The 11,820-nt window shown below is 44.9% G+C and overlaps 1 protein-coding gene across 4 annotated transcripts in view; it reads right to left on the reverse strand.

Annotated features, from left to right (window-relative positions):
* Nucleotides 1–11,646, reverse strand: part of LOC139057435 (uncharacterized) — a 69,111-nt gene extending 57,465 nt beyond the window's left edge. For 3 of the 4 annotated variants that reach the window (XR_011512793.1, XR_011512792.1, XM_070535704.1), the window contains exons 1-5: nt 11,534–11,646; nt 11,265–11,344; nt 11,024–11,104; nt 10,838–10,917; nt 4,010–4,172 (exon numbers count right to left, since the gene is read on the reverse strand). Coding sequence is in view for 2 of the 4 variants with exons in the window: in XM_070535704.1 (XP_070391805.1) it covers nt 4,010–4,172; nt 10,838–10,917; nt 11,024–11,104; nt 11,265–11,340 (400 nt within the window). In the remaining 2 variants the exon portion in view is untranslated. The remainder of the gene's footprint in view (nt 1–4,009; nt 4,173–10,837; nt 10,918–11,023; nt 11,105–11,264; nt 11,345–11,533) is intronic. The other variant, XM_070535705.1, reaches the window with a different exon arrangement.
* Between the last annotated feature and the right edge of the window lie 174 nt (nt 11,647–11,820).

Consider the following 11,820-nt stretch of genomic DNA (forward strand, 5'->3'; position numbering starts at 1 on the left):
ATACCCCGCTTACTACAATGCCCCAATGCAGCATTATCGACTGTAAGCATATTCACAACGATCGTCTCATCGGTTAGGAGCACTTAGTTTCCAAATCTATAGCCGAACGCTTTCTTTTCACCGGCACCGTCCTGCATTGCCGATGATCAGCGGGCAGATCAACTATTTTCCGTTTCGACAGTGAGTCAAGCGAAACTGAGAAACCGCATGACCAGGAACGACTTCGACGCAACCAACAAAGACAAACGCAAGCGATTTGGCTGTTTGCAGAACTGCACTGAATGAGGAGCTAGCGACCAACATTATACAGATGTTGTGCGGCAACATGCAAGCAATCTGCTTGTGGCGCATTTGGCGCCTGAAGTCTGGCTGCTGCGTGGCTGAGCCGAAAGGTAGTGAAATGTGAAATCCTTGAAAATTAAAAAAGAAAACAAGAAATTCGAGCCGCTGCCCAATGGGCTGCTGCTCCAACAGCCGCCGCGCGCTCATTTTCCAGCCATCTCTGTGCAGCTCTCTCCCGTCGCCCTTCCACCTTTCTGAACACGAATGGGCTGCACCCATAGCTTTACGCCGCCCCATCCTCCGAAACACGAATAAGCTGCGCCAACTGCGCTGCAAGCAGATTGCTCGCATGTTGCCACAGAACATCTGTGTAATGTTGCTAGCTAGCTCCTCATTTAGCGCTTTGTTCCTCATTCAGCTTTGTTAGTGTGAAACACAGGTTTTCAGGGTGCAGCTCTTGGGCACCCGTTCCTGCGGCGTGCATTGGCATAGTCACTCAGCGTCCTCGTAACCAAGCGAATGAACACAGCGAAGGATGAAAGAGCGAATGTGACGTACAAACGAAAGATGGCGATAGTGGAGAGCGCGAGAAGGAAAGTGGAGGAGGATGGTGCAGCGGAACAATGAGACAGAAAGCGTGAGAATAAAAGTATAGTTTCCCGCAAGACGGGCTTTGCGGCAACGATGCTACAAGATGGTGCCAGCGTAGCATGAGTCATCCTTTCACAGATGACACCCCCGCTATCATGTATGGAAACAAAGCGCTGCATGAGGGGACATCTGTCTGCAGTGGCTGCTGTGAATCGCGCCCATGCGTTACCCATGCGCTGCCTCTTGCTATCTCCCCATTAGTGAGGTAGTTGCGCCACACTTCTCTCAGTTTGCGACGTGCCGCACAATTCAGATTGTCAGCACCAGCCAATATATTGCAAAATAAAACACATATATAGCTGCACTCAAATTTCCCATTAGGGAGTATCGTAACCTTCGGTGAATTTTTTTTACGTGCAATTACATAAAAGTGAGACATGAACTTGCTCTGTAGCCGGTTTCTAAGGATAGAGTAGGCCAAGTGTACAATTTGAATTATGTATTAAGCCGCTGTTGCGAATGCAATTGAACCTGGAAAAAAAGCAAGGTGCTGTGGTTGTTTCCAAATTGTTCGCGTTTATGTTTCTGAACATTGCACAAAAACAGGGCGGCGATTTGCATGTTGTGTTGACAACATTCATGCGCTAATACAGGCAGTCAACTCTTGTTCAATAGCGAGTGCTTGCAAATAATGCCTGTGGCATCCATATGGCATCTGCTCTAGTCCATTTTCTACTTGCGCGAGCACCGCGGAGCACTCACTGCGGGCACTATAGGAAGCTCTCTCATAGCGTTACATGGACGTTTCATGACCAGATGAAAAGTACTGAAGGACCATGACGATACCAAGCGAAGCCAGTCACACTTTTGCGTCCACTCTACCCCCGCATCTGATAGCATCACCTGTTGTGAAACGAGGCTATCATAAAAGAGCGCCGGCAGCGTACAGCAAATGCTTCATCAGCCTCTCGCTTCAATGAGTCTCCGAAGCTCAAGATTATGCAACCTCCAGCACTAAACGTGAAGGAAGACCGAACAAGAAGCCCCACCATCTCAGCTCACCCAGTCCTTGCATGCGCAGCAGATTACCTATAAAACAGAGCACACAGACTGTGTATGCGCTCTGCCACCCTGATGGCCATTCGCAGTCATGGCTGCACTAGTAAAGGACACATGGACCAACCTGCCCTCCACCCCATTTTTTTGCTCACGTGGAAAGAAGACGGCACTTCTCAAGCCACCATCCTTCTCGGCTCAACCTTGCTTGTTTTCACTCACACCTAAAGCATACAGCGCGCGACGTTGATAGGATCTTATTGCACTTAGACTTTATATGGAACATGACACTCCTCGGCTTCAGCAGTCATTCACGGTCACGTAGCGCACAATTTAACCCTTTCAGGATCAGTGACGTAAATATATGGCGCCGCGAACAAGTCCAAAATGGTCAATGCTGTATATTTACGGCGCTGTCTTTATGTTTAAAAAGCGCGTCAATTTCCTAACTTTTTTTTTCCTGGCATGTGCTGCCACTATGCAGGCATACAGGGAATTTTTTCCTTGCACCTCCCTCTCTCGGTTTTTGTTACATGGTTTGTTTTAGTGCCAGTTCGCTCCGGCGCGTCTATATACTACCATTCGCGTGGGCGGGTGGCAGTTTGGGTTTTGTTCCATGGATGGTTTCGGCTTCTTGCACTTGCAAAACTGATGGCTATCTTGTTACTAATTGCTTAAAGGACGACCGCCTGTTTCTCGCTCGTTTAGTGCTCAGAGAGGTGCACATAGGAAGGATGCCGCCACGCATTCCTTTTCTTTTTTTTTTCCTTTTCTTTCTTTTTTTTTCTGGAGACGCGAAAAAATTATTGCCTCTGGTTGGCGATACGATGAAGATTAGCAGAAGTTTGTCACAAGTATTGCTTTTTTGATGGGCACACAACCACACAATTTTCTTGAGTGCGCTCACCTATGCAGTTCGATTATGCTATGAACGTAAATACAAGTGTAAGAGCAGGAATATTTGAGTCTTGCGAAATATTCTCATGCACGCATTTTCGAAGCCTTGAACTATGAGTATAACAATGCATTAAATTTTTAATTCTTGTAAGTTTATTTTCTTTTTTTTTTATGGTTGTTATTCATGAATAAAGAGTACATATATACCAACGCAAAAATAACTTTTTCTCCCTTTACGGTCCCCTTAGAAAAAATTACGGTAAATTTTTTTTTTAAACAGGTCCCTCTGAAGAATATAAATCTGCAATAAAAAAGCGACCCTGGGCGGTCGCATGCGGCAAAAAATTTTTACCCTGAACGGGTTAAGTGGAGCGTTTGCAAACAGCCGCTTGTAATTCAATCATTTGACCATCTGCATCAGCAAAGTTGTCATTTATTGTCTCGTTATTCCTTCACAGTGGCAGTGAAATTTCTTTAGATTGAAATTGCGTATGAACACTCTGTTATATTGAGGTCCTATGAGGGACATCTCGAAAGTAAGTTTCATCATCTTTTTTAAAGATGGTACACCACGTGAAACAAACAATTGGCATAAAAATCCACGCCTATTGCTGGTTCAATGACGAAAGGAATGTAAGCGGAGGAGGAATGACACATGCACAAAGCGCCAAAGAAGAAAGAGTAGCAGCAGACCAGCGTGCCTAAGTTTATTCAAGTACAAGTCATGATGGCAGACAGACACGTGCTGACAACGCGGTCACCAATGGAAGTGTGTGCTGTTATCCAGTATGAATAGGCACCTGTTCCCTGCATTGGAAGCCCCAAATTTTACCGGGATGGTTTCTTCAAACTGATTGCATGCCATGACAAATGTCACAATGTCGGTAGTGACTATGTAGAATAAGTTTCCATGTGAAAATAAATAACGAAACTTACTTTCGGAACGTCCCTCGTAAATACATGGTATGCTATAGTCGGTAAGTTATAAAAATTTAAAATACTTGATTATATTGAGGTTTACTGTAATAGCATTCTTATTAATGATCAAAGCTTTGACACCCAGGAGAAGCAAGGCTACCTTTATTATAAAAATATGTATGTCAATCATTATAAAAGAAATAAGGGTGTTGTTCTCGCCTCCCCCCCCCCCCCCCCGATAATTTTTCTTTTTTACCACCCTTACCTTTTGTCTGTGGCACTTCGGTGCTGACTTCTTCGGAAGGTGTCCCAGAAGCTGGAAGACAGCCTGAAGTGGCTGTCTTGGCCTCTTTATCAGGTAATTCATCCTTATCATCCTCGCCCTGTGGATCTGTCTCAGGAACGGTTGATGAGATGGCATCAATTTCCTGCAAAACATGAGAAAAAACCCAACACTGAGTCGAACTGGCATTTATAATAAATTGAGGGGGAGAGAGAGAGAGCCAGAGAGAAAAGTTAGAAATTACATCTAGCAAATTTAGCATAGCAACATGCTACTCCAAGTGAGATGGCGAGGGATGAAAGCAATAGAGTGAAATAAAAACCACATGTATGCATACATACATACACACACACATAAACAAACAAAAAACAAAAGTTATTTACAGGGTCACATTGAGGCTTTGAATAAACAAATTGAATAAATAAATACATAGCTTTTTTAAATATATGTTCGGTTACTTTTGGGTACCCCCTAGTACATAGCGCCCCTAAAGTCCATGAAGTACCCAAAGAATGCTAACAGATTAAAAACCAAATATTATTTTGCATTATAATACAGAACTTCCAAATTGTGATTCTTGACAGTTGTATCCCACCTCTATATGGGGGTACCTGGTTGTTTACTGAGTTTCTTCTACTCCAGCCCCTTCAGCAGGGATGGAAGCAGCCAAGGAAGTTTTGGAGCAGCAAATTTGGCACTTTGGAGCAGGTTTGGAGCATGAATTGTATATTCTGGAGCGATAAATACGCCTTTTGGAGCAGCTTAGTAAACATCAATATGTGAGAAGCACAGGCATATGAAGAAAACTTGTTCCTTATTTGACTTTGCAGAACACTATTAGGTTGCGGCAGATCAGTTCTGCGGAAGCCCGCAAGGCGAGTAAAATTTATGACAGGGAATATTGTCATCCACCGGACTGTAGCATGAAGCTACAAAGGAAGCCCGTACAGGTTTCTCAGAAACCAACATTAAATTGCGTACCGGATGTGCCAACTAAATGTGGCCAAGAAAAAATAACTTATGGCTTTTCGTGAATAGCACCCACTCTATGCTGACAGGCTTGTTTTAATGGTAGTTGCAGGCACATACCCAAGGCCCCCCCCCCCCCTCCCGAAATCAAGACGCATACCCCCCTCCCCGCCCACGCCACCACTTCTCACACACATTCCTAAAGTGCCGCCAAATCAGTGTTGGGACTTGACAGCTATTCGGCGGTCAACATTTCACTGCCTTTTTCACTACTTTTGGATGGCGGTAGTTATCGGCGTCTCCTGTGATGTGAAGACCAGTTTCCTCATCAATTCGGTGCCCGCGCGATTAACTCGAGGTGCATTCAGTTGTCGCCGTCTATTCAACGCTCACGCGCATCGTTGTTGCTTCTTAGTTCAGCCTTCTTCATTTAGACTGATCCGGGGACCAGGAAAAGTATTCAGTTCGTGGTCAGCCGGTCTGTGTGCATGTGGAACGAGTTGCGACCAGAGGAAGTGCTAATTGTTAACTTTTCATTTTGTTTCATTATTTCCTCGAGTGACGGCTCACCGCGACGCTGAGAGATCCTCAGAACCATATACACATGATATGGGTTAGACAAAGTGGAAAATAAAATAATGAGAGACAGCGTCCATCACCAAACCCTGCAATAACCGTTAAATCCTTAAGCAATATGACTGTCACCTGTTACCGCGTCTGGTTTTTGCCTAATTGTGCAGCATTTTCATGCAAAATGGGCAACTGCAAACAAGAGTAGCAAGGAGCTGACAAATTAAGCGATCTACTAAGGGAGAGAGCCAAGGCAACAGCCAAACAGGAAAGAAAAGCGAAAATTACCAAATTTAACTTGTGAAAACATTTATGAATCAACATATTTAAAGAAGAAGCAGTGATAACACCGTCGTAGTGGAGGACAATTCCGTGTGTTAATGACGCTTCTACAGTTATCATTTGAGCCGCCTAACGTAGCCGCTTCTCTGCTGTGCTTATGTAGATGTTTTTCTAACCTTGCGCGGTGGGCGCAGTACATGTAGAATCGCAACTTCCTGCGCCATATGCAGTTGTACGCGACTGGCGACCACGCATCGTTACGTAACTTCCCAAATAACAATACAAGTCGGTTGTGGCACTTCTGTCAGAGCAGTAAACAAGGGATCCAAGAGAACTGTGATCGTTCCACAAATATATATTTCTGTAGAATTCTTCCAGCGCTAATGTAAAAAAATGCTACTATAGTCGGATAGAATTTAAGTCTGCAATGAAGCCCTGCCCACGCCCTCATAACCGCCAGCCCCTGTTCCTCCGCGAGGCCGCAAATAATTCGTACTTCGAACTTCTTCTGTTACCCTAATAAGGCGGTAACTACAACAATGAAATTATTAGCGCGTAATTTTATACACTTCCCCTCGCCTATTATAGTGTAATGGCGAATGCCTAATTATTTATTGAACTGAAATAACATGCTTGCTTCGCTACAGCTATTTGTTGTGAAGTTTCACTTCAGTTAGCAGTGAAGTTTCATGAGTAAAACGGATTCAGCAGTGAAATGAACTGCACCGCAGACTTTTGAAGAGTGAAATGCTCAAACTCCTTACATTTTGTCCATGTCTGCTGCACAACTCATTGCTTCCGCCGATGAAAAGACTCTTGAAGAACAGCAGACGCTCCGGAGCTATCAAGTATGACGCCATTTTGAAAAGGCCGCATGCCCACGATTTTGTTCGCTGCTGTGATTGGCTGGCGGAGTAACACAACTCCGCGCAGTCCGCGTGCCTTTGTTGTCAACTGCTGTTCTTTAAGTTCTATTCTACTAAAGTTATCTTTATTTTACACTCTCGGGGCTTCTTTACTTGTTCTTGACAGTGTTCTTCCTGCTCGAGTTCATTTGACATGGTTCTTTGTTTACCAAGTAAAGGATAGGTGTATCGCACAGCTGTACCTGCAAAATACACCTTATTTCATTTCTCTTTTGTGGGTTTATGCGTTTTTATGGCAAATGGTGGGCATTATTCACATTTGTACTAGTAAAGGTACCCACCTCATTTGCATAGAAAAGTTGCCTTGGGTTGGGGCGCCACCCCCGAAAAAATATCCTGGGTACGTGCCTGGCTAGTTGAGTATGATTTTTTGTTTTCATTGTGAACAAGCAACTAATATTTAATTTTAATGAACTAGCTTTTGCTACCTTACTTATTTAAGATGCCAATACAGAGGTTGTGGAATACTCCAAGAAACTATCTAGATAGCACAAACATACCTCCCATTTCAGACCGCAAAGAATCGAGTCCATAAATTTTTCAAAAGCAGCAGGAGCATCGCAAAGCTCAAACAGCATAACATTAAATTGATACAGTCCATCGGGCATTGATACGATCTTGACCGGGTGGTTCTTTACTGCAAGAATCAGGAAACAACGATGAAGGTGGGCATCGTGATGATGAAAAAAGTAGAAAAGAATGTATTCACTTCATTGGTACATGGTTGTGACTCTATCCGAGTCTCGAGCAGTTCTGATTAACACGGGGGCAGGGACGGCCTTAACTAACCCCTTGCAGTCTTGCGGTCGTCAATGTCTTCTTAGAAAACTTGGGGAACTTATGGAAGTATCAACGCCTTTGTCAGGTTGCGAAGCTGACAAGCTCTTCTCCTTGGTGTCTTCTCCTCTTGGCCCACACCTTTGTGTCTGCTCAGGGCATAAAGGGGTGACACTTTTTCGGGGAAGAAGGCAATTATATCGACATGGGAATGCCTGCTTGAATCTTTCCCATGCTTGAGAGGTCATGGCCCAGGCTAATCCTAAAAGTCTTTTTTGAAACGAAGGAAATCATCTCGTCATGGGAACGCACACCTGAACGTTTCTCACACTTGACAGGTCGATCATAACAGCAACACGAATGCAGTATTCTCTTTGTCAGTAGGGTACATGGGAATCTGCCAATACTCTCATCGTAGATCTAGTGAAGTAGGAAGCCGAATGCAGGCAGTCGATGATATTGTCCATCCGGAGCAATGGACATACAGTAAAACCTCGCAAAACCATACCTGCTTAAACAGTAGTTTCGTTTTAAAAGTAGTAATGTCAAATCCCAGACTCAGCAGCCATTGAACATAATGTGTTTTGTATCTGCATAAACCGTACCAGCTTATTGCGTACGTATCGATTAACACATAGTGTTTCCACTCTTCGTCACGCAAATACGGCGGTGCGTCATCTCCATCGGGCGACTTGGCAGAACAACAAGGCTTAGAGATCAGCACAATGGCCTACGTAAAGCCACATCAACATCAACATCATTTCAGCGCCGTGCCAGAGAGCGTTGTGGCGTCATGCAAGTGAGGACTCGCACCATGCCGAAAGTCGGATAAAAAAAGACTCTGGGTGCTCAGCACAAAAGAAAAATTAGACATCATTGTGCTATCGAACGTGACACAAAAAGTTGGTGATGGCTCGCGACGCGGGTCTACTGTTGACTACGGTGCGTGGCATTTGGAATGTGAAGAAGTTGCTCGGCAGCGCTGTTGCGACCACGAAGAGATGTCGGCTATGAGGTTTGACTTTTCGCCATCGTTGCCTCTATTGTGGCCGAAGTGTCGCCTAGCAACAGTGATAAGGATGACACAGAAAGCAACAGCATGGACGATTCAGGACTGACAGTGGCAGAAGCTACGCGCTGCGTCAGCGTCATGAATGCAATCGTTGCGACAAGAACAGGGGTGGTATTCTGTAAGAGTCCACCTAGTAGACTGTCCATTTTGGCGCTGCTGATTGGATGCAGCTGTACGAGCGAGGAGGAGACGAGCGGCCCAAACCAATCAGGAACAGCCGAAATGGACAGTCCACTAGGTGAACTCTTACAGAATACCTCCCCAGCACCACGCAATGAAAAGGTGCCCCACGACTTCTGCAACACTACCGCGCCTGTGCACGGAGAATATGCAACGCGAACTAGGAATCTGCCATGCAAGTGTTTGCCGAGAAATGGGGGCATATAATGGCAAAGCTTTTAGCGCAATTAAACAAAACATGGACGTGACTTAGACAAAGGACAGCGCTGGCTGAAAAGCTGGCTCACAGCTTCAGCAAGTTTGAGGCCGCTGTCGTCACTGCTAGGCCGCCATGGCATCCAACGAAAATAACACGTTTGTTGCGCAAAGTAAATAAATACTGCATGTTTCTTCCTCTTTCATCACACTCTCTTCGAGTTCCGTTTCTGACAGGTAAGTGGGCGATCTCATGTTATTTTGGTTAAGCAGTACTACCATTTAGTGCATACTTTTTCTGAGCTCCAGCCAACTATGTTTTAACGAGGTGTCACTGTACATCTTTTTTTGGTGAGGGTGTTTAATTGTCTATAGTCAATGCAAAACCTCCAAGAGCCAACTTTCTTCTTAACCAAAATGACAGGTTCTGCCCAAGGGCTGCGCGATTCTTCAATAACGCCCTTCTGCAGCATATCCTGAACTTGTTCGGCAATAACTTCCTGCTCCGATGACGACACTCGCTAAGGTTTTTGCCGGGCCGGATGGGCAGAGCTTGTATCGATCCTGTACTGAGCTCTAGAACAGGGTTGGGCTGTCCAGAGAGCCCACGATGCGGCGGTCAGGCAAGGCCTGACTGTCCCAACGTGGGAGCGGCCCGCAGCGCGCTGTCGCGTACCTCAGGACCTTATTAAAGTTTCGCATCCATCCATCCATTCAGCTGCCATCTATGTCAGTTTTGCGGCTGCAGACATCAATGAGCAAAGTGCATGCATTAAGTTCTGTTTCCCCAGAATAAATTCATATTTAAGAGCTCATTCATTTTAAACTTGCACCACAAGTTTAGACAATGAACCAGCAATTTTACATTAAAATGTCCAAGCGGCTATGTGATAAGTTCGACGAAAATGCCTGGTTATGTGGAACTCAGGCAAGTAGCTTGTACACCAAGACAACACTACCCCCCCGTGCAGCATTGATAATGAGGCACTTCCTGAATATGGGATGACAAAAGTACCTCACCCTTCCTACTCTCCATCTAGCAAATTTTAATGGGATTAACATTCTTTGACAACTTTACCCAGTTTGCAGTATGTATGTTCATTCATATCTAAGCACTTTCATGTCAACTTGAGTCACTGGGGGGCTCTTGAGTCACCATATGGGGCTCTTTAATGTGCACCCGATGCATGATACAAACATGTCTTTGCATTTTTTCCCCATCTAAATGCACCCTCTGCAGCCAGGATTTGATACCATGACCTTCGGCTTAGCAGCGCAACACCAAAGCCACTATGCTGCCACGGCAGGTTGGTTGCTCAAGAGTGTCAAGAGGGTAGCAGCAGAGGAGTCCAGCTGCACTACATGCCTCATACATGACCTGTTTCAGGGGTAGAAATACGGTGGGTCACTACGTTGCTTCGATACTGATCACATTAATGTCAACCGTCATCTTGGGATGGGTGCGGCTGAAATGTTTTTTTAATTTGCAAAACTGAAACGAGCTTCAAAAATGTGCTCTGAAGATGTGGAGGAGGCAAAGAAAAAAATGATGGAAGCCCTGATGGCCATCATTTTGCAAGACAATCAAAACAGTTTTGAACAATGCTTAAATAGTGGGACACGTCCATTGCATATCAGTGAGAGCACTTTCAAGGTGACAAAAATTTGTGATTAAAGTTTAGAAATAGGCAAAGTAAAGAAAAACAATCACTTTTGGTTACCCCCTCTCCCCGTATGTCTGCTCTCCGTCGAACGAGTGCTTGCAGCAATGTTACATAGCTTACAGCTCGGCTCTAAGACTGGACCTAACAAACTCTTGAAATTATGTTCCAATATTACCTTCATGAAGTCTTCCAACTGGTCGTCTATGGCATCTCTCGGAACCCCGTTTTTCGAGGTCGGCTCGCTTTTGCTTGATTCTGCAATGAATTATTGAAGCAGTCACTGAAGTCACGAATGTTCTCATACAAAAAAAAAGATGGCTAAAGCAAGATGTTACATAAAGGTAATGTTGGCAAAGTTTACCATCAAGTGCGTCGCCTTCGTCATTATCTCCTTGACTTAACGATGGCTCAGCAGGACCAATCGCTGGATTCTTAGCTGGCGCTGCAGAACACAACACAAACCGGTCAGAAAAAGAGCGAACCAGCTGATAATCATTATACACTGCATAAATGTTATGAAAACATTCAGTGCAGGCAAACAGCACGACCGCCAAGCAGGCATCGTACTTTAAGGTTGCATGCGTAAGAGTGCGTACACTTACGCGAATACGCACGGCTTTTCTCCTCCTTTAACTGCAAGATCTGCCGCCGCGCCGTCCTGTCCTTCCTCTTCACCATCTTTCTGGACAAAAATGCGATTCTTACCGTCGCACGCAGGCATAACACAGTAAACAAGTGTTCAACCGTGCATCGTTTTCATCAACCGAGTCGTAGCGACCAGTTAAGACCAGCAATCACACCGACCAAGCTTTCTACGAACGATTACTAAATTTACTTCGGATACAAGCGACATGCAGCAACTATCACTCACCTCACGAAACAAAAACTTCACTCAAGGAAGCGGAGCAGAAAGTCTAACCCGTCTAATCACTCGCAAACGTTTCCCCACTTGCAGATTAATTTGCAGCCTCAAAGCGAGAAGGGAATGTGGAGAAATAATAGCAATGGCGATTTCTGATAGAGCAACGGAAGTACCCCATGAGGTTGAAGTTAAAAAATTACCAGCGCACTCTTGCGGTCTTCGGCGAAAAAGTTTCAAAGGTCCAATGAAATACGTAGTTTCGGTTGTGGTTCAAGCTGCGCGCGCGCACTGAAAGC

This window comes from Dermacentor albipictus, chromosome 3 (assembly GCF_038994185.2).
Source record: "Dermacentor albipictus isolate Rhodes 1998 colony chromosome 3, USDA_Dalb.pri_finalv2, whole genome shotgun sequence".
NCBI lineage: Eukaryota > Metazoa > Arthropoda > Arachnida > Ixodida > Ixodidae > Dermacentor > Dermacentor albipictus.